The following is a 24,370-nucleotide window of genomic DNA, read 5'->3' on the forward strand; positions in this document are numbered from 1 at the left end:
ATTGTGAATTTCTAAAATTCCTTTGTATTGAAAACATTTAAGAATAGTTCTGTAGTCACTTTCAAAGGTCATTGTGACATCCTCATACAAAGCCTTGAAGTCTGATGTCTGATGCTTGACAGATTTCAATTTCATTGTGTAAAACAGCAGTGTCAACATTCTTCTAACCTTTTCCTTTTGATAAAGAAAATTATATGGGTTTGAAACAAGATGAGGGTGCGTAAAATATACCAATTTCATGAACTAATTCTTTAAATGCAAAAACAGACAGAATAGTTGAGAACTTAATGCTTTCTCATAAAGATATGTTTAATTAAACATATAAGTTGAGAGAAAAGAAAGGGCTAATCTTACTTCTATTTTGTTAAAGAGAAGGAAAAGCAAAACCTACACCACAGAGCGTCATTATAAATGAAAATAAGCACAAGAAATTAGTCAGATTTTATCTACATATGACTCAATACACACCTGCATTAAGAAAAACAAGACAAAAATGTGATATCTGGCATGAGGACAAGAATGAGGCAGTATTTCACAATGCATAACTTGTAATATAATACTGCAATTCTAAAACTAGATAAAAAAGTTTGTCAAGACAAACTTTGATGTTGGCTTGAGAAAGCCTAGCCTGAAAGTTTGTAGTTGTAAAAGCTTGAAGTTTGAAGGTTTTAAGTTAGGTTTTGAAGTAGTTACAAGTTTAAGTAGTAGTTTTAAAAGTTCAAAGTTTAAAGATTATAAGACCATTCAGTCTATCAGCTAGATAGACAGATAGACAGAGATAGATAGATAGCTCATCTGGTTGCTAGGCAGTTACCAAGGTGATACTCAAAAGGCTCCTTGCTACCCTGAGTCCAATGAACGAAACCAAAATTCTCTATGATGTTCTGATGCAGAGATATGTGATTTGTTACTTGGTTGCTAGGGTAACCCCATCTGGTTGCTAGGCAGTTACCACAGTGATACTCAATAGGCTCCTTGCTACCCTGAGTTCAATTAACGAAACCAGAAGTCTTTACTTTGTTCTGGTGCAGAGATATGTGATTTGTTACTTGGTTGCTAGGGTAACCCCATCTGGTTGCTAGGCAGATACCACGGTGATACTTATCAAGGCTACTTGCCATCCTGTGTGAAATAAGTCAACCTGGAAGTCTCTATGATTTTCTGGTGCAGAGATATTTATTTTGTTACTTGGCTGCTAGGGTAAGCCAATGTGGTTGCTCGACAGTTACCAAGGTGATACTTAACATGGCTTCTTGCTATCCTGAGTGAAATAAGTCAACCCGGAAGTCTGTACAAGATTCTGATCCTGAGATACCCATCTTAGTGATTTTGAATGGACGTCAATGGTGTTTGGTTGCTAGGGTGCTCTAAATGGTTGCTAGGGCGTGGCTAAGTAGTTCCCATGATGATAGTTGCTCACCTAATTAAAACAAGCCAACTGTCATGTCTCTAGGACATTCTGATCCGAAGATATCACACTCTAATTGAAAGCAATAGAGTTGGTTGCTAGGGTGCTCTAAATGGTTGCCAGGCGTGGCTAGCCAGTGAACAGAGTGATTTTAATTGGCTGCTTACTAACCTGACTCAAAAGAGCCAATCCTCAAATGTATACAACATTCTGTTCCGAAGATATCCTTCTGAGCCATTTTGAATGGAAGTCCATGGGGGCGGTTGCTAGGGTGCTGTAAATGGTTGCTAGGGCGTGGCTACACCATTTCCAAGATGATCCTTAAAGACTGATTGGTAGCCCGATTGAAATGAGCCCGCCCCCATGTCTCTATGTCATTCTCATTGGGAGATATGACTTTCTTGCATTGATTGCCATAGTAGGGAAAAAAAAATGTTTTCATGGGCGAGACCCTTGCCATAGTATGCCTATGGGAAAATTCTGGGACGTTTCTTGCCCCCCAGGGGTGCACCATACCCCCAATCCCTTAGAAAAGTCATAGCACAGGTGTCGTCAATAGGCCGGTCGATTTGACACCTAATTCATGGGTCTACTACAAACGGTGTGGGACGAGTGCTTCGCAAGCACCACTAATAATAAATATGTGAGATTACAATAGTGATGCTTCGCTTCGCAAGCACCACTAATAATAATAATAATAATAATAATAATAAGTATGTGACATTACAATAGTGATGCTTTGCAAGCACCACTAATGGCAAGTATGAGATTACAATAGTGGTTCTTCGCAAGTACCACTAATTATAATAATAAGCTTATGTAATAGATCAGTATGTTGGCTTTCTCAAGCCAACATAATAATGTTCTCCATTTTATAAAAACACAGCAGTTTTTAGCTTGCTGTTTAGATTATGTTTGCTTAAAAAAAAAAATCATGTTTGGGGCTGAGGACTGAATGAGTGGAGGCACTGCATAACTTGCTCATAATGGGGGGGCGGGGGGCTGACAGCCCTGAGCATGGGGCCTAAAACAAGAGCAGCTGAGAGACTACACGACTATAAGGCTCCCCATTCTGCAGCTGCCTGCATTGTCTCATTGGTCACGGCATCCAGTTGGTGGGGTTGGGCATTCACAAACACAATTGTGCCATAGAGGAATTATAGTAAGGCCTACAGTAATGAAAGCTGCAGAAAGAACCTGCCTCCAATGATAGCTGGGGAAATGCTATGTCATATTTAAAGGAATGTTCCAGGTTCAATACAAGTTAAGCTCAATCAGACAGCAATTGTAGCACAATGTTGATAATCTCGTCCCTCCATTATTTAAAAAGCATAAATGGCAGTTCCAGTAAGGCCAAAAAAAAATACCTCTAAATGACATTCACCGAATTAAAGGAAAAAATATATACTTTTAAGAAAAAATAAAAAAAAAAAAAAAACAATCACTGCAAAAAATCCTCAATTGTTTTGTTGTTTTCCATTTAAACATATCTAAAAATCCTTAAAACAAGATACATTTACTTGAGAAACAAAAGATATTTACACTTGCTTTCAGAGAATATAATTAAATAAAGCGAGTCTAAAAGATCTTATGTTGCTTCAAAATAAGCGTATCTTGTTTTAAGGATTTTTAGATATTTTAAAATATATAATATTATATTCAACATTCTCAGATGACAACATTTTCTTCTGCAGTATAGCTCCTAAAGTAAATGTATGTTGTTTTAAAGGAGTTTTAAATATTTATATTGGAAAACAAACCATATTATGGGCAAAGACTACCCTCTCTTTTGTTTACTTTGATCCATCTTTAACTCACAAAAAACAAACTCTCTTCTTATTAGAGCTGCATTTGTCCGATTTTCTTTATGATAAAATACACACCGCAACACATAAATATTTTGATTCAATATGTCATGAGCCACACGCACGAGGGACAAGCATCCCCACGCCAGAGTGTGCATCAGCCGCTTTCAATCTCTCCCCCTTAGATTGGGTCACTTCACGCAACTCGTAGAAGAGGCACTGACCGCAGAGAGAAAAGCCAGTTCCAGGGTTTATTCTTAATTACACGACCTGCTTCCTTATTATCTGAACTTTAATAAAGGATGCATTAAAGATATAATGTCAGGGTTTTTCCTTTAAAGATGCTCTGACATGCAAGTTTTGCTTAAGTGGAATGGCAACTCCGGCTCTGCTTTATTTCATGAGAGTGCTTCTGTATGCACTTATTTTGTATTTTTGTATAATTCCTCATACTTTGCGATCAATATCACCTTAAACTGTTTGGAAAGTTTGGAGTGTGTCTGTAAGCCGTGTTCTTTCTCTCCTCAATCAGGCACAAGCTGCAGTGCTCCTCTCGCGCACCATCATTAAAGTTTAATGTAGTCTCATGTTATGTTAAATAAGATCAAACGACTCTTCGACAATTAAATTTTTTTCGATAATGTTGTTGGTAACATCGACTAACAGTTCAGCCCTAGTATCCAGTGCACAACGGTACAGTTCAAATCCGTTAAAACGCACAATGGAGGAAGCGGTGCCCACTGAAATAACTTTCCATGGTTCGAGATCATGGAAGGTGTTCTGGGACATCATACAGTTGTTAGTGGAGACACCATGGCAGTGATAGTTGCTGAGTTGTCAATGCTAACTTATCTTGTTAGCTATCTAAAGTTTACAACCAATATAAACTCGATATTCTAGATAATATGATACCTCAGCTTGAGTTTCCCTCTTGCTTGTGAAGAGAGGTGTGTGATGTTAGCACCAGGGTGGAGTGTTAAGGGCGGATTTGAGGGCAATGCTGCGGGGCTTCTGGCCTGATGGTGGGATCGATTGTGGTCTCACAGCTCGAGGTCTCGTGGCTATTGGCCCCGGCTGGCCAGTTGATAGCCCTGGCTCGCACTGGCCCGATAGTGGAAAAGCGGCTAGTGATTATCATTGGTGAATTGCTCCAACGCCTGAAATATGATGAATTTTGATAGTATAACACTAGAGGACAATACCTGATAAAACTTCATTGTTTCCCACAGGATTTTGTGAGACTGTAGTGGGTGGGCCTCAGACCCTCTAGGGGGTCCGGGGGCATGCTCCCCTGTAAGAAAATTTTGTACATTTTAAAGTTAAATGCATCAATCTGGTGCACTTTGAGAGCAAAATTAAGAGGCTAGATCTATGTAGACATTTGTGCTCTTGTAAACAATTTTGTGCTCTAGTAGAAATTTAATCAAACACATTGGTTGTATAGATATTAATGGTGATGACACAGCAAAAAAGTCACACCCACAAAGCATAAACAGTTCACAAATGGTCAAAACACAAAATCAACTAGGGCATACATTTGAGCCAGGGCTAGACATTAAGCACTGTCATGTGCTTGTTCTCCGGACAAGTAAATTGGTCATTCACTTGTCCGAGCAAAAAAGTTACTTGTCCGGAGAGAAAAAAGGACATTGAAGTTACATGCTCCAGTAACATGTCAAAATTTATGTTGTGTATTTTTCTAAAAGTATGACCGATGCCCAACCTAATAGTGTACCTATGCAATCGACTAAATTCTCTGCGACAGAAATGTAAAATGCACTGGGTAGGGGGAGGAGACTACTGTCATATGATAATTATTTTATGTTACGTATGGTAGTCAAATAAAGGAAAGCCTCCATCACCAGCATTAACAGCAGGGATGCTCATAGTTCTATGGAATGAGATCTACTTTTTCATCAAGTTATTGCAGCAAGATCTACCATGTACAATAAAGGCTATACATTATTACAATACCAAAATTTCAGTAGTCGGTAGTGCAATTTGACGATTCTCATTACCAGCTTTAATACCACAACAAATAACAACACTATGTTAATTATGGAAGAATGGTATCAAGTTCTTTAGTAATTATTTAAGACCAGTAAACAGTCAGTAATAAATAAATACAAAATAAAAAAACAGCAATGAATAGAAATAGATTAAAAATAATAGAACAAATAATACAAATTAAAAAAATTCAGTTCTTTTTTTAACAACTTTAAAAGTTAACAGCAGTAGGCTATCAAGTATTCAAGGAAACATTCAGAATGAAATGCAACATAAAACTACTACTGGTCTTCACTGTATGATAATAACAATACATTAATACTTTTTAAAGCTACTAAAGTTACCCAGTCAAGAGCAATGAGTGTTTTCTCGCTATAGTTGTTTGATTATTATAATGACACACTAGACAGCAGCAGGTCTATTAGCTTTAGAGCCCGACCGATATATCGGTCGACCGATTTTATTAGCCTTTCACCGATATATCGGTATCAGCGTATATTTTACCGATATGCGCCGATATGAAAACTTTTTCAGAACATATAATGCAGAAAACAATGCTTTAGAATTGGTGTCATAGCGTAGTTTGTCCAGCAGAGCGTGCTCCGACACCATTGTTTACAGAGCTGAGCTGACGTGGCTCTGCAGACAGGGCGGAGTTCAGCGGTGTCATCACAGTAAGTTAACTAGTTTGTTAAATACATACGGGAAACTTAATAAACAATGACCCATCATTTTCCCTTTTCAATATAACTAATAAAACGTTAACCTTGTCCCTGACAACCATGTCACTCATGTCTGTTTGCTGTTAGCCAGTTATAGTTTGTCAGTGCAGTCAGTAATGTAGCAGACTGAAAGGTAAACATCAGAGCATCTTTTTGCAGCTCAGCAGACAACGGTGCGGTGGTGGATTGTGTCTGGTGAGTGCTGATTTCATGCTATGTTGTTACATAATTGGTGAGACACAATGCTGGAAAGTAAAATAAACAACGTCCGTCTTTTACTCTCCGTGACAACGAGCTTATAGCTAACTAGCTAATCACGCATTTGACTGATACTAAACAGTACTGATGTTTATTTAACTATTTATTTTATTTTTTATTTATTCTTTATTTTAATGGTCAGCATTTAACTGATACTAAACAGTACTGATGTTTATTTAGCTATTTATTGTATTTGTATTTATTCTTTATTTTCTCATTGTTCATTTCTAGAATTTGTTGACAACGTATAATAATAATGTCAAATATTCTTTGATAAAAATATTTAAGAAAGCAGCCTTCTGAGTACCTTTGCATAGTCATATCGGTGAAAATTCCACATAGAAAAGGTCTGTTTTCATTCCAGCTCAAATTAAATATATCGGCCACCATATCGGTAATCGGTGTATTTCCCTCTCTAAAATCGGTATCGGTCTCAAAAATCCCATATCGGTCGGGCTCTAATTAGCTTACATTTATACTTACAAGTCCGACATTTTAATATCTTTTTTCTCCACTGTTTACGTTCACATCTGGCATCACTCTCCGTGTTTACATGAATACCTCACCAAGATGATCATTTTGGCAAAATTTTGAAATGTATTTGACCGTTCAGGCGTGCATTAACATGAGCATTTTCGAAACACACGCACACGTTCAGCACACACACATACGCCGCCTGTCAATTAAACGGGGCGCAGCTGTTACTAGAGCGCTTGCAAATTAAAAAATGAAGTGCTCTTGATTACTTTCAACAGCAGAATAAGAATATGTACTTCCTAATAAGTAAAACAGGCCTAGGCAATCACAAATATAGCCAGTTATTTTTTTATTATTGATGTTTTAATCAGTCTGCTTGTCCGGTCAGGCAAGTAAAATTATCTTTCACTTGCATCTTCAAAAATCCACTTGTCCCGAACAAGCGGTAATGTTGAGCCCCATGAGCCATCAAAGAAATGAAGCAAAAATGTTTACCTGTGTTGAACTTGCTCCTCAGATGCTGAAAATAGTTATGTTGTCAGAACCGCTGCTAATAACGTTAATGTTAGATAACAGGTTCCAGTGCGTGTGTGAGTGTGCTTTGCTGCAAACACAACATTAGAGATCTTTTATGTTATTATGAGAAATGTACAAATATTTTTGGTTCATTATGAAACTGTGGCAGGACAAATTAGGCCGCCACAGTCTAGGTAATTAATGGGAAACACTGAACTTTAAATAAGTGGCTAGAATGTACTGACATTTTTAGTGGAAGAAAGATATTTTTTGACATGTACAGGACTACAGATTAAGAAAATGACTTAGGAGCCATTGGCTCCTAAACTGAAACATTAAGAAGCCAAATGGCTGTTTTTAGTAGCCAAATCACAGATTTTCTCGATTTAGATTGCTGTTCAGAAACAAGATAAAGCTGAAGAAAAGGAAGTCAGCTGATAACCCATTAATTGGAGGTTTAATGAACAGTATATATAGTTGAGAAGTGTGCATTCCCTTTTGTGTCATAAATGTTCACACCCCTTTCGTAATTTATACAAATATAAGAGATAAGATTTTTTTTATTTAGTACTGCTCTTCAGAATCTATATGACAGATATTTACATGGAGTATGCATATAGTAGTGTGTTGTCGTCTTAAAGCATCAATGAATGTTTGCACCTTGTGTAATATTTCTGTACAATTCCTTCAATTGTCCTAAGTTTATATGTGTGTGTGTGTGTGTGTATATATATATATATATATATATATATATACACACACACACACATACATACACACACACACACACACACACACACACACACACACACACACACACACACACCCCCAACAAAATCTTTTGATCTGAAGGCGTATGCTTAAATGTTTTAAATTAGTTTTGTAGACAAAAATATAATTGTGCCACCATATTAATTTATTTCAATAAATATACATTTTATTAAAAATGTTTTTGAAATTGATGACTTGGACCAAATAATAAAGAAAAGCAGCCAATAAGTGCCCAGCATATAGATGGGAACTCCTTCAATACTGTTTAAAATGCATCCCAGGGTGATACCTCAAGAAGTTGAGAAAATGTCAAGAGTACATTTCTAAAAATTCTAGGCAAAGGCTGACTACTTTGAAGATGCTAAAATATAACACAGTTTTGAATTATTTTGGATTTTTTTTTAGTAACAACATAATTCCCATAGTTCCATTTATGTTATTCCATAGTTTTAATGACTTTACTATTACTCTAAAATGTGAAAAGAAAATTATAATAAAGAATGAGTGTTTCAAAACTTTTGACCGGTTGTGTGTGTGTGTGTGTGTGTGTGTGTGTGTGTGTGTGTGTATATATATATATATATATATATACACACACACACACACACACATATATCAGTTGCGATTTCTCAGGGTCAGCAAAGCCTTCTCTGCTGGCGTAACAAGCCTAATAACTAAATATTTTTCATCCTTTCATTCTCATTGACCTTTTTGCCTATGTATTTTCAATCGCTTTCCACTCCTAATTCATCTATAAATGAATAACAAAAAACAAAAAGAATCAGAATTTATTCCTCAGTGCTTACAAGCAAAGTGTGACAATTGTTTCACAAATCGCATGCCCGAAGCAGCGCGTGAATCTGAGCTCCACCCCGTCAGGCCTTCAGAATTTACACAGAATCCCTCAACAGTGCAGTGAATAGGCATCTAAAGTCAGACTGTCAGATTCATTAGCCAATCAGATTTATTTGTTCTTGCTGGGTGTGGTCTTAAGGATTTGTCCCAGTCCAGGCCTTCTAGCTGGCCTTGAGTGACGCAATCATGCTTTAAGTGATGTATGTAATTTGAAAGCGAAGAGTGCGAGATCTTGCTGACGAGCCAGCTGTCATCACTGTCTCATCACCATTGAGAAAACAATCCTTATGGATTTAAAAACCTGAGATGTTCTGCATGATCTTGTGATTGATTCAATAAACAGGAAAGTAGGGCTGATTTTCACTTCAAGTAAATTGGTAAGTGCTTTTTGCATTGTTATAGCAACATCAGGAGTTTTCGAAGTGTAAATTAGGCTGCTTGAGCATATTTGTGTCGGATCAAAACACAAATATTATTAGAGAGCTTTTTCTTTGTATTAGACCTCCTTGGTTCTGGCTTTCGTGCGTGTTTTTAAAATGTCAATTTGTATTATTAGTTGGCTGCGATGTAATGTATAATGCATACGGTGTTTGATTCATTGTGAAACTGTTTTCTCTTAATGACAAGGCCTAGACTTAAAATGCACAGGCCGGCTGATATATATATATATATATATATATATATATATATATATATATATATATATATATATATAAAAATTAAAATATTGCCTTAATCTTTCTTTAATGTTACCAGATGGACCCAGACAGAAAGACTACAAGAGTACAAATTGAATGAAATCCAAGATGCAGTTTATTGTGCTACACAAATCCCAATCAAAAGAAGAAAAGAGGTGCACAATACAGGACCTTTAATTATAAAGAAGCCCGAAATACACATGGTTGTGAGCTCACTGACGGCTGATTCGCCGAGAAAGTGAATCTGATTCAAACTGCTAACCTGAGCTCCTGAGTTCAAACCCTCAGATCTTTTCGGGTGATTCATGAAAAAGACCCGGTTCAAAAGAGTCATAAGTTTACGAGTCTCTTGAGCTGGGTTTGTTGTTGCGTGCAGTGCAGCGAACTCGTCAGAAACAGAATGGGTGAAAAGGGCCACGAGACACACTGGTTGTGTGCGTTCTAAAAATATATTCAATAACTCACAAGATGATATCTGACGAAACCGCATATGAACGCATACAACCTGACTGTTGCCAGTGGCAAACAGATTTTAAATGATTGGTCGCAATCAATTATTTTTGGTCACATTTGCATCACATTTTAGTCGCAGTCTGGAGCCTGCATGTAGCATAGGTTTATTTATTATTTCCTTGGATATTGTAAAAGTAGGGCCCTATGAAATCGGTTTTATTTTTCCCAAATTCCGTTTTATTTTTCCCAAATTCCATGTTTTCCATTTTATTTTCTCTCAATTCTGGGTTTTAAAGTTTAATTACATTTTATCATTAAAAAAAGTCTAATAAAATTAATATAAATATATATATATATATATATATATATATATATATATATATATATATATATATATATATATATATATAATTTTTCTTTTTTTTTTTTCTCCCAATTTGGAATGCCCAATTCCCAATGTGCTTTTAAGTCCTCATGGTCGCGTAGTAATTCGCCTCAATCCGGGTAGCGGAGGACGAATCCCAGCTGCCTCCACACCCGAGACCGCCAACCCACGCATCTTATCACGTAGCTTGTTGAGCACGTTGCCATGGAGAAATAGCACGTGTGAAGGCTTCACGCCATCCACCGCGGCATCCACGCTCAACTCACCACGCGCAACCACGAGGAGGTTACCTATGTGACTCTACCCTCCCTAGCAACCGGGCCAATTTGGTTGCTTAGGAGACCTGGCTGGAGTCACTCAGCACGCCCTGTAATTCGAACTAGCGAACTCCAGGGGTGGTAGCCAGTATCTTTTACCACTGAGCAACCCAGGCCCAATAAATTAATATAATTTTAATAAAATTAACAGAACAATTACTTTTTAACATACCATTGCATTATTTTGTATTAAATGAAGAGCATCTATACTGATCTTCACAGCACAATCTAAAACTCAATTTTATTTTTTATCTATTTAATTTAATTTATTATTATTATGGTCAAATACAGTGCTACAGAGTAGAGCATCACAGTATTAATGAAAGCAGTGATGAAACTCTTAAGATATTGCTTAAATATAATGTAATTATTATTGATATATTATTATTAACATCATCATCATCATCATTATTAATACTACTACTATTACATTGAATATTACATTTTACTATACAGAAGTAAAATATTTCTGTCTTATTTTTTCAATTTCACACATCTAGTTATATGGCGCTTTTATTTTGGTGGAAAACCGGATGTTTTTGACGGCTTCACTTCTCACCTCCGGAAAGCAGTTCGCTAAATGGACCAATGTGCTTATTAAACTGCAAAAGGCTATGATTTAATTATATAAATATATATTGTATATATGTGCTGCGCTTCATAGTGAATAAAGTGATCTGCTTTTTGTCATCAATACACACAGAGAGCACAGGTAATGTTAATCATGCGGTTAGTGTATAAGCAGTGGCTTCTCACAATCACTTTCTGTTGAAGCTTATGCAGTCCATATAGGCTATTTGTTTAATTTAATCTCAGCCTTTTGTGCTTTAATCATCACACTAGAACATATCACAATTTTAATGTGATTAATTGTGTATTTATACATTCATTTCATCCCAAATGTGTCAAATTCCATGACATTCCACGTTTTATAGTTAATTCCATTTTTATCAATGGATTCCACGATAACATTTGTGTTTTCCGCAACGCGAAAATCATCGGCCCTATAAAGGCCTATACAACATTATTGTATTTAAATACACTCACTGAGCATTTTATTCGGAACTCTTTGGTCCTAATAAAGTGCCCGATGTGCTCTTCTGCTGTTGTAGCCCATCCGCCTCAAGGTTCGATGTGTTGTGCATTCTGAGATGCTATTCTGCTGACTACAATTGTACAGAGTGGTTATCTGAGTTACCGTAGCCTTTCTGTCAGCTCGAACCAGTCTGGACATTCTCCGTTGACCTCTCTCACCAGCAAGGAATTTCTGCCTGCAGAACTGCTGCTCACCAGATTTTTTTGTTTTTGGCACCATTCTGAGAAAACTAGGGATGCACCAATCCGATACCTGGATCGGTATCGGCTCCAATACTGACGTGTTTAGATGGATCGGGTATCGGTCCGATGAGCCCGATCCAAATCCGATACTGTGTGTTAGTCATGTTCGTTCCTGTCAAGCTCCAAAAATGACATAAGAACCATAAAAGCACCATTGAAGTAGTTCATATGACTTGTGCATTTTATTCAAAGCCACTTGAAGATGTACAATAGCTCTGTGAATCACAAAAGGCTGTATTTAATAAGTAAATATATAATATGCACATGCAGCATGCACGTTATTGAATGGCACTGCTCTGTTTACACACACACACTTGTGGCTATTTTTAGCCTTCACGCATTGCGCAACATTTGAGCGCTACTCACGAACAACATCTCAGATGTAGATGCTCAATAGTTCAGTTAACTTATAATATGCATTTAGAACAGTGCCGGAGGTGCATTTTACCAGAATTTGAATAAGAAGTGAATTAAACTACTGTGAACCTGCTTACAAACAGACACAAACAGGACTTCCTGGAGAGTTCAGAATGTCAAAATAAAAGCCAGAGGGTTTTAAAGTTAAAGGTGCATGATTGAAATGTATTACTGTTGTATTTAAAATTCTAAAAGTCAATAATAATAAAAAATAATATAATAATAATAATAATAATGTTTTATTATTATTATTATTATTATTATTATTATTAGTTTACTAATTATAACAATATTTAAGTTTAATGGGTTCCAAAAAATAACTGTGAATGAAAAGTGAACTGATATCTTACAACTAAATTGAACAAAGAGAGTTTTTTTTTTTTTTTTTTTTGCAAAAAAACAAAACAAAACAAACTGCCTTCTTTTCTACTGAACACTTCGACTGGAATTACTATTAATTTTGCTGCAGCATTATCCAGTAGACTAGTTAACAATAAAGTTTTTCTTAATAGTTTGTACATATTGAAATATATGTGTAGTATATTGAAATAATGTGTAGTTAAAGGTTTGTGTTTCTTTACATATAATTAGCATCACTCAGTGAGGTATAGATATTCTAAACTGATTATGAAAAAAACAACACTGGTATCGGATCGGTATCAGCCGATACTGAGATTTCAGATATCGGAAGAGAAAAAGTGGTTACAGTGCATCACCTAGAGAAACCCTAGAGACTTTTGTGTGTGAAAATCCCAGAAGATCAGCAGTTACAGAAATACTCAAACCAGCCTGTTTGGCACCAACAATCATGCCACGGTCGAAATCACTGAGATCACATTTTTTCCTCATTCTGATGGTTGATGTAAACATTAACTGAAGCTCCTGACCTGTAAACATATCTAAATGTTTGGATTTGGGGAGGTGGTTAAATATCACTTTGTTATTTTAATGCTTTTTTCGTTTAAAGTGCAATTTGAATTTAGAAAATGTCTTTTGTTTATGTTTGTTTCAATAAATGAATTAAATTTTTAAAGCAAAATCAACAAAGCAAAAAAAATTCAATGTATGTGACCAATTATTAGTTATGTACATTCAATTGCCACAGTGGAAAAATAAATCCTAACCGTGCCAACTGGCCCGGATCAGCGTGGAACAGGATGGTTTTGCAACGAGAACCGTTCGGCCCGATAGTGGAACATCGGCTATAGTGTACTTTAGGGCTGCACAGTTAATCGTATTTTAATCGCGATCATGATTTCTGCCTCTCAGTTAATTAAGCATAATCATCTGCAATATTAGTGAGCTAGCAAACAGAAGGTGTCAGCCAGGTAAAGCTGTAAATTGTTGTTCATTTTCATTAAAGGCTGTGTCTACGGATGATAGACCAAATCACAAGCTCTTTCCTAGTCCGTTTTCACCTCACCTGGCCAATCTCGCTCTCTTCAGAAGTTCACTACTGACCAATCACGTTTTCTCTTTCGAGCACATGCTGAAATGCAGAACCGCACAGCAGATGTTTATGAGTCTCATATGTGCGCCACACGAGGATAATGATACGGTGTTCTGTGCTCGATGCACATGAAATGAATTCCATCTTGTGCTTTGATATTGTATGTTTTATACAGAACAGCTGTGCTCGGAGTTCGGATCGAGCACGTCGCTAACGTGCACTGACCGGGTTATTTTTTAGGGCTACACATTTACCTCAGTTGCATATTTGCCTAATTCCAAATATATTTGGCCATAACAAGTGTGTAACAAATCTAAAGTAACCCCATGGCACCGGGGTTGTGTGGAGCAAAGAAGAGAAAAGAGCATTTCTCCATGTATGGAAGGAGCACAAAATGCCACTGTCACCTCTGCTGGTAACACACAGAAACAACACTGTCTTCTTTCAAAATAAAAGGCTTGATAAAATAATTAAGCTTCCATCAAAATAGATGCTTGAGACTGTATAGCAATTCTGCACGCTCAGTTATTACAGAAATATATTACTATTAGCCTATATATTACTGTAGGGTATGGGGATATAATAATAATGTTAATAATAATAATAATTTAAAGAATGGATCTTAAGAGGATGCAAGTGTAAACACCAGAGTAACTGTTTCTATTAGCAGTAAAGAATGGGCAAAACATGCCTTGATTTTGGTCAAAAGGAATAATGTACAAGTTTGCAGTTCTAACAACTTGTTTAAAATGAGAGCTACCATTTAATGTAACTATGTTTTTTGTTCTTTTAGAATCAAGATCTAAGCAGTGGCAACAGTATTTATTTGAAGAAATTGTGCAGCCCTGTAATTAAAAAAATGTTTTCAAATAACAGAATAATCGTGATTAAAACTGAGCAAAATAATCATGATTATCATTTTCACCATTATCGTGCAGCCCTAGTGTACTTTAACATTTATAGACTGTCCCCATTCACTAGAGCTGGGTATTGATACAGATTCCCCAATACAATTTGATCTGGATTCACAATTCTAATTCGATTCCGATTGGATATCAATTCATATATGGGTATATTTCAGTTATAGTGTCCCTTTCACTTACATATAAAATAAATTCTCTCCCAGTTAATGCTATTAATTATACAGGGGACCTTCTTACTAGGCACTAGAGCCTGACCAATATGGGATTTTTTAGACCGATACCGATTTTAGAGAGGAAAAATTCGCCGATAACTGATATGGTGACGGATATGGCTAATTTTTGAGATGGAATGAAAACAGACCTTTTCTATGTGGATTTTTCACAGATTTTGCACCGATATGACTATGCAAAGGTTCTCAGAAGGCTGCTTTCTTAAATATTTTTATCAAAGAATATTTGACATTATTAATATACATTGTCAACAAATTCTAGAAATGAACACTGAGAAAATAAAGAATAAATAAAAATACAATAGCTTAATAAACATCAGTACTGTATGTTTAGTATCAGTCAAATGCTGACCATTAAACTAAAGAATAAAAAATAAAATAAATAGCTTAATTAACATCAGTACTGTATGTTTAGTATAGTCAATTGCTGACCATTTAAATAAAGAATAAAAATACAATAAATAGCTAAATAAACATCAGTATTACTGGTTAGTATCAGTCAAATGCTGACCATTTAAATAAAGAATAAATAATAATAATAAAAATTAAAAATAATTAGCTAAATAAACATCAGTACTCTACTGGTTAGTATCAGTCAATTGCTGACCATTTAAATAAAGAATAAAAATACAATAAATAGCTAAATAAACATCAGTACTGTTTAGTATCAGTCAATGGCTGACCATTAAAATAAAGAACAAATAAATAAAAAAAATAAATAGCTAAATAAACATCGCCAGTTGCACCAGCTATACATACGTTACAACTTAGCCTAGTTGTGGCGTAAATGGGCACCAAGTCACAATTTACGCTCTACTAAATATTTGAGTGTTGCACCATTAAATTTATGTAGAAAGTAACCCTACGCATAAACTAAATATATACGGCAGCCTCCGACCAGGAGTAACTGATGGAATCAAAAAGTAATTTTTATGTCATTTAATGACATCAATGAGCTCATGTTTTGGTTGACAGGCATCAGTTCTTTCGACATATATGATGATGTTGGCATTTACACTCATTTACATATACGAAAAAAAAATGTACTTTTAAGCGGCTCATCAGCATGAAACTGATCTAACACTGCTGTTTTTAGGGTGCGTCGCCCGGTGTCAAGTTTCAACACATTCAAAATATAATATATAGGATATTAAAATGAATTATTGTCTATTTTTCCAGCCTGTTGTATTAGTATTTATCACCCCTCATTTATTTTAGATACAGTTCCTAAATATTATTATTTACACAGGGCGAATATACTACTTATTAAATCCACTTTTATTACGCATCCTATGTCTGGAAAACCACACTTTTAAATATTACATTTTGTAAATGTAACAACTGGAATTGTTCGGTTGAAGGGGGTACCAAACTGTGAATCCTGAACAAAACAGTTTGGTGTATACTAGGGATGTGCGAGACTAGTCGACTAAATGGTTCTGATGCTGCTAGTCGACACTGGAATTACTAGTCGGTTAATATTTCCCCCCATTAAACTGATAATAATTTTTACACATTTATGTTTGGCTTTATATTTTTACAGAGGCTGCATTTAAATTACTGTCATATTAATGTTACATATTTTAAATAGAATAATACAAATATTATTTAAAAAAAAAAGAGGATATCTGGAGCAGATACAGAGTTTAATTTCACCTCAGGCTGCGCGTGCTTCTTCCCTCTCTCTCTCTCGCGGAGCGTGAGGGAAAATGTCCTCTCGCTAGACAAGTAAACTCAGCAAAGTAGTTATGAAATCACTTCGGTGGTGCGGGAATCAGCTTTCCAAATGTTTGAAAGTCCCTAAGGATGTTTTCACATTTGAGTCTTCTTTAAATCTGTGCATGCTTGTACGTTATTTTTCCGCTGAGCGGGCTTTTTCAAGCGCAGGATAGCCGCCTCAGGTGAGTCAAGTCCCGTCTTTCACCAGACCATGTCGACGTCTTAATTTTACTCATCAAAAAATTTATGCTTTTGAGTAAGTAGCCTAGAAAATAACTGTTTTAGACTAGGTATGCCATTTTTTTAATCTGCTGATTAAGAAGGCTATTTTCAATGAGGTGCCGACTGCTTAACGTGTTAAACTATCTTTGATTCTGTGTGCACGTCATGTTTAGAATACATTAGATTTATTGCAGGCTACATCACAGGCCTATTTTTTCTATCCTATAGCTACTTCTATCATAACTCTTATTGTTTGACGTTCTTTACCGAACAGCTGTCATATTAGATCAATGGCACGACGATGGGGTTATTTTTTATTAACTTTCCAGTATGTATTTCACAAACTAGTTAATTTAAGGAAAAGAGACCGCTCAAATCCGTACCGTTTAAATCCGCCCTGTCTGCAGAGCCACAGCTCTGTAAACAATGGAGTCGGAGCGCGCTCTGCTGGACAAACTATACTATGACACCAATTCTAAAGCATTGTTTTCTGCATTATATGTTCTGAAAAAAAGTTTTCATATTGGCACATATACGCCGATACTGATATATCGGTGAAAGGCTAATATCGGCCAACCGATATATATCGGTCAGGCACTACTAGGTACATTATGAGAATATTAATTTTACTAGATGTATTTTATTATTTTTTTCTTTTTATCATTTTGGTCACATTTTAGATAAAAAAATAATCCATTAATTAAATCAATAAATATAATATTATACTGCATATATTATTTTTTTATATGTTTTTTGTTTTTTGTTTTTAAATGGCATAATTTGTACTAAGCCTATATACAGGTATTTACGATTTGTTGAACACGTGCTAAAAACCGGTGCTACCTCTTAAGAAAACCGGCATTTCTGTAAAAAGCATCCGTTAATGAGCACACATTAAGGAAAGAGACTTGAATGGCTTTACCTCACTTACTGTACAAAACAGAAAGAGTATTAAAAGAGACATTATTCAATGACAAATGGGTTGTGTGGATCTAGTCTTTGGACACACACACATTACACAGAACAACTTTTACTCTCAACACATGAGAAAGGATCTCGTTGCTGAATACTTCACCACTATACTACACATTCACTGGTGAGTGAAATCTAAACATTTACCAGCTAGCTGCCAAATATATACATTTTAGTCGCATAGCGTGAAATTTGGTTGCAAATGCGAGTGATTTCCTCTCATTGTAGTAGCATAGAGTAAAAGATTCAGCTTAACTTGTATTGAACCTGGAACATTCCTTAAGTTTATAGGTTTGGACAGATTTGCTATTGCAATCATGCTCACAACAAACATGTCTGTGATTGGTTACAAGCTTAATTACTGCAAAAAACATATTGTAAATAGACAATATTTAGTAGACCTACATGGAATCCTAAAATTGACACTTTTCACGATTAGTTAATTGCAGCAGCTGTAATTCAAAACTCCGATTTTTTTTTTATTAATCCTGCAGCCCTGCATACATATACTAAAAGAACATCTATAAGTTTGGTTTATGTGTTTTATTCTAATGGTCTTTAAGGCCTCATAGGTGGTCTTTGTGGGCTTGATTAGGTGACCTCTCTTGACAAATGTGTAATTAGACAGAATACAGTTACCTTGAGATAATTTTAAGCCTGGAGAGGCACACATTATCTGCTGGGCTACCGTTGGTATTGGATGTACCATTAGAAACAGCACTTTCAAAGTGTGTGTATATTTGTATTTGGATGAATAAAAGATTGCCAAGCAGCCAGATAAGCACTCAAACCGTGACAGTGAAAGGACAGCCTGCTGAGTCTGCATGCTGCTTTGATGATTTTGATACAAATTCAATTTGAAGGCTGTGGTCACTCCAGCATTAATAATATGGAGGCAGAGAAGGGCACAGAAAATAACAGAAAATACCAAGAAAAGCAAGAGCACTTCAAAATGCAGAATCATATCTGACAAGCATGACTAAAACCAAAATGAAACCTCAAGCAAACTTTGCATTCATTTAAAATGCGATGCTACAGTCAACCTACATTTGAATGACAGGTCACAGAGAATATAGGTTAATCCACATTGTGTGAACATGCTTAATATGGGAAAAAAAAATAAAAAAAAAAAAAAAAAAATCCACTATATGATATAATGTCTTTATATGCTCTCTGATTTGCTGTAAAAATCTCATGTAAAAGAATTTGCTTGTGATAGGTGGAGATAACAGATGCATGGATGAATCTGTAAAAGCTTATTACAGGTTCCACTGCCCAAAAGTGTGGGGAAAAAGACATTAATCAAACCAAAAAACAATACCAAAATGAAACATATTTAACATCAAAACCAACATATCTACTCATGTAACCTGTCAAAAAGATGACAAGAACAAGAGCAAATGGAACTCCTTCACTCCAAAGAGAAAACCCTGTGAATCAGTCTTCTTGTTTGCCACAGACGCATTAGGAGATGCCTGTTGAGAGCTGGACAATGCCTCGCACATGAATAACCTCTGACGCCTGCAGAACAATGAGTAGTGACGCGCTAGACCAGCGGTCACTAATTAGCAGACTGAGGTCTGGGACCGGACCCCAGCTTGGTATCATCCGGACCACGAGGCATCATGACAACGGTTGCCCCATCTTACAGTTTCTACAGTTTAAGTGAGCAACGTGGCAAAAGTACGGAGCTGTACAGACCATGCTAATTAATATTTTTCTCTACCGCTGAACGTGCTTCATTCCCGCTTCCTGCGCGTGGCGTCTCTCTCCCTGCTATAGACATAAGGTGCCATATAAACCCTGATAAGTAGAGTTGCAGGCGCGGTTATTTTAACAACAGTAGCGGGAGGGGGCCTAGGTAGCTCAGCGAGTATTGATGCTGACTACCATCCCTGGAGTCATGAGTCTGAATCCAGGGTGTGCTGAGTGACTCCAGCCAGGTCTCCTAAGCAACCAAATTGGCCCAGTTGCTAAGGAGGGTAGAATCACATGAGGTAACCTCCTTGTGGTCACGATTAGTGGTTCTCACTCGCAATGGGGCGTGTGGTAAGTTGTGCGTGGATCGCGAAGGGTAGCATAAGCCTCCACATGCGCTACGTCTCTGCGGTAACGCGCTCAACATGCCATGTGATAAGATGCGCGGATTGATGATCTCAGACACGGAGGCAACTGAGAAGCATCCTCTGCCACCCGGATTGAGGAGAGTCACTATGCCACCACGAGGACTTAGAGCGCATTGGAAATTGGGCATTCCAAATTGGGGAGGAAAAAAAAAAAATGTCATCATCTCTGTCATGGATGGCAAATAAAGACAACCAAAACTTTGAAATGACAAGTTATCCTAGTAGTTCTCTGCTGTTGAGAACGTTTCCATTATTTCATAGTCAGCCTATTTAGACCTGCAGCCCATATATCTATACAAACATTATTTTTATGCTGCACTGTTATGTAAAATGTTTGTTTGTGGTAGTAGATTGTCACTTTAAGGAATATATAAAAATGGTCCATTCAGACTTGAAGTTTATACATTTTCTTTCAAGGGACACCCTTGAACCCCCATACAGTATTTTTGGATCTATCAAAAGGCCTCCTATGTCCCATACATAGGTATGTATTCTGAATGTAAAAAATATATTTAAACAAAAACTGGACTGCTGTCATTCAGCTTAAAAACAAACTGTTGATCTTATCTTTTAATATTCATATCAAATTGCCCTCGACTGATGAACTCGATGAAATATTTTAATCTTTTTGTAGAAAAGATATATAAATACACACACACACACACACACACACTACCGGTCAAAAGTTTTGAAACACTCATTCTTTATTAAAAAAATGATATTTTCACACTTAGAATAATAGTAAAGTCATCAAAACTATGGAATAACAAATTAAACTATGGGAATTATGTTGTTACTAAACAAAATCCAAAATAAATCAAAACTGTGTTATATTTTAGCATCTTCAAAGTAGTCACCCTTTGCCTAGAATTTGCAGACAAGTACTTTTGACATTTTCTCAATCAACTTCTTGAGGTATCACCCTGGGATGCTTTTTAAACAGTACTGAAGGAGTTCCCATCTATATTGGGCACTTATTGGCTGCTTTTCTTTATTATTTGGTCCAAGTCATCAATTTCAAAAACTTATTTTTATAAATTACATTTTAGATTTAATGAAATAAATTAATATGGTGGCACAATTATATTTTTGTCTACAAAACTAATTTCAACCATTTAAGCGTAGGCCTTCAGATCAAAAGATTTTTAAGATCATGAGAAACATTTCAGTCAAGTGTTTCAAAAGTTTTGACCTGTAGTGTGTGTGTGTGTGTGTGTGTGTGTATATATATATATGCGTGTGTGTTTCATAGCCATACTGACTACTGACATCGATTAAGTTATTATTATCCGGACCTTTGCTGGGAAGGAAATGGAGAGATCGGACGTCTTGAAACTTTAATTGAATACCCCTGCGCTAGACTGTCATCTCATTAGATGCCTCATCACATGGATGGAATCAAGCAGAACAATTAAGCACTTTTTTTACACCAGCTTTTATGGGTCTATAAACCAGTTACCTGATATACTGATTATAAAGCTGATCCAAGTTTATTGAGGTGTAAAAGTTTTGTGGCCAAAACCATATTATGATGTTTTAAGTCATTTAGGGAAGAACTCTGTTTCTAAGAATTAAGCATGGGGGTGTTTATCCCCTAAATGGTCAGTGAACCCTGACAAGGTCCAGAGTAGTCAGTAAGCTTAAGCTTGTCTATGTATTTTGGGTTATGACCAGTGTAGGAAAGATGTCACAGGATGGCAGGATTTTAGTAGTCAAAAAAGCATAGTGTGGTCAAGAAATTAGCACAGTCAATTAATCAGGCAACAATGAATCTATGCTCAGACAAACATTAAAACTGATGCTGAAGCTTATGCAAAACAACACTTAGACCTGAGATTTATTATTGATCAATTCCCAAGATCACAATTTACATTAGCCTATTTGAACCCTGATAAAAACAAAGGTAGACGCAAGCCTTCCTGTGAACATGGTCAACTCGCAACAACTTTCTGGACACTGTCTGCTTCTCTCCTTCAATTTTTAAAGCAACTGTATTTAGGCAACTTTTTTTGGAACAAAGCCTAGAGTGTCTTAAATGTTTTCTCTCCCAAGGGAAAAGAAGACAGACAGAAAAAGCTACATTAAGTCACTACTTCCCTATACCCCCAAGAAAAAGCAGAGCAGTAAGGCTTAAAGTAACATTCCAGGTTCAATACAAGTTAAGGTCAATCGACAGCATTTGTGGCACAGTGATGATTACCACAAATTCATTCCAACTTGTCTCTAATTTAAAATAATAATAATAATATAAAAACAACAAACCACTCGAAATTATTTTTTATTTTTTACTTTTCACGACTATTCCTGGGCAAACTCAATGCGTCTCGAAACCTTAGGAGACTAGACAGCATTTTAGGAAATCATAAGCGTGTTCGAACATTTGAATCGAAAATATTTATCATTTTTGGCATTATATGCACGTTCGAACATTCCATTCGAACTTTCGAATGTTACCATTGTGCCCCCAAATGTTGTCCAGGTAGGCAAAGTTACTGGGGTTTGAAACAGCCATTATCTCCATATTCCCTCCAATAAAAGTAACCAATAATAATAATAAAAATGCGTTAACAATAAGAAAAAGAAAAGGAACAAAAAAGAATGGAGTAGCAATAAAACAGCAAGAAAGAACTACACTAATTCCAAACTGCACTCAAAATACACACAAACATCGTGTTTTTTTCATTTCTACGCAGACATGGACGCTGCGTCTGGCCAAAACAACCAAATTGTGTCACAACAAAATCAATGAGTACATACGACTAAGTCTTACGCAGCCAGATAAAGTGTTTAACTCAAGCTAAAAAGCAAAGAATCATGTAAAAGACAGTGTAAATAGGCAAGAGGAGGGAAAAGAGGGAAATAAATCCCTTGTACGACACCCTCATAGTTCACAGCTGGAAATCTGGGAGAGATGCAGCATTAGCGGCTAATGTGAGCTAGCTTAGCTAACATTGTTTTTACTGCCTTAAAATTGCCCTTAAAACCTCAAATCTGCGCGGCTCGCGTTGTCTTTAAACGTCCCGATCGATTTTCTGTTTTTACCCGCGCGGGTGAGAATTATTTCAAACGGTTGGCTTACCTGAAATAAAAATGAACTCCAGCTCGGCTCCATTGCAACCCTTAAAAAAAATCTGCAGGAAACCTACAAGAAATCTACAACAAAGCAGCTAAACATGGCAGCTGCAACAACTTCCTGTAACCCCGAGGGCTAAACCATTTCATCTGATTCCGTGCTGCTGGTGCTGCTGTTGCTGCTGGTGCTGTTGCTGCTGCTGTGATTCTGCCAGCTCACTCCATCTAAGCACAGTACTCACAGACACTTACACATACACTTTAATGCAGTTATGAAATATATATTAAAATATACATTTCTTATAACATTAAACGACTTTGTACATCAACATCAGATAATTTAATATAATCTGTATATTTTAGGTACAAAGTAAAAAACTGACATTGAGTAAGAGTAATGAAACTTTTAAAAACCTAGTTAAACTTTTATTTATTTATTTATGTGTGTTTTTTCTTGTTTGTTTATATATATATATATACACTGGTGGCCAAAAGTTTGGAATAATGTTCAGATTTTGCACTTATGGAAAGAAATTGGTACTTTTATTCACCAAAGTGGCATTCAACTGATCACAATGTATAGTCGTGAAAAATTACTATTACAATAAATAAAAAAATAAAAAATAAAAAAATAAAAAAAATAAAATAAAAAAAAATCACTTTATCAAATACAGTTGTATGTATGTATGTATATACAGTATCTATCTGTCTATCTATCTATCTATTTATCTATTACATTGTTAAATGTTATAATTTATTACATGTACCACTGTTGCATTTACATTTAAAGATATAGTCTCGGCTGATGTTTTGCCATGAAAGTGAACATGGTCTGTTGTCGTCAAATATGTTTTATTGTGCTTTAATAAAACATATCATAAAGTATATTTTATCTTTTTAACTAGAGTTCATAGAGTATAAACTTATCCCAAAGCTCAGACCATCGACTCATCAGCTAGCCTTCGGACTCTGTGATTTCTACATCAAATTATCATGTGCAGCAAAGGAGTATTGATAGCCATACATATAACTCTATATGCTACCACTAATCCCTTGAGTGAGGAATGGTGGCTCATGGTCTAATCAATTTAATATTGCTCTCAAAGATTATTAGTTTTGCTGTTTTTAACAGAAATGTGAAATGATGTGTAGTGTGTTTGTAATAGGGTTTGCGATCAACATATATTATGAGGGACACAGTTAACTTACTATAACATAAGATGAGAAAG

At 36.0% G+C, this 24,370-nt stretch overlaps 1 protein-coding gene across 2 annotated transcripts in view; it reads right to left on the reverse strand.

Annotated features, from left to right (window-relative positions):
- LOC127422196 (vascular endothelial zinc finger 1-like) overlaps nucleotides 1–23,376 on the reverse strand; it is a 36,554-nt gene extending 13,178 nt beyond the window's left edge. The window contains exons 1-2 of one of the 2 annotated variants that reach the window (XM_051665528.1): nucleotides 23,149–23,376; nucleotides 4,416–4,504 (exon numbers count right to left, since the gene is read on the reverse strand). In XM_051665528.1, coding sequence (XP_051521488.1) covers nucleotides 4,416–4,430 — 15 coding nt within the window. In that variant the 5' untranslated portion in view covers nucleotides 4,431–4,504; nucleotides 23,149–23,376. The remainder of the gene's footprint in view (nucleotides 1–4,415; nucleotides 4,505–23,148) is intronic. The other variant, XM_051665527.1, reaches the window with a different exon arrangement.
- Nucleotides 23,377–24,370: the final 994 nt, after the last annotated feature.

Source organism: Myxocyprinus asiaticus, chromosome 31, assembly GCF_019703515.2.
Source record: "Myxocyprinus asiaticus isolate MX2 ecotype Aquarium Trade chromosome 31, UBuf_Myxa_2, whole genome shotgun sequence".
Classification (NCBI taxonomy): Eukaryota; Metazoa; Chordata; class Actinopteri; order Cypriniformes; family Catostomidae; genus Myxocyprinus; species Myxocyprinus asiaticus.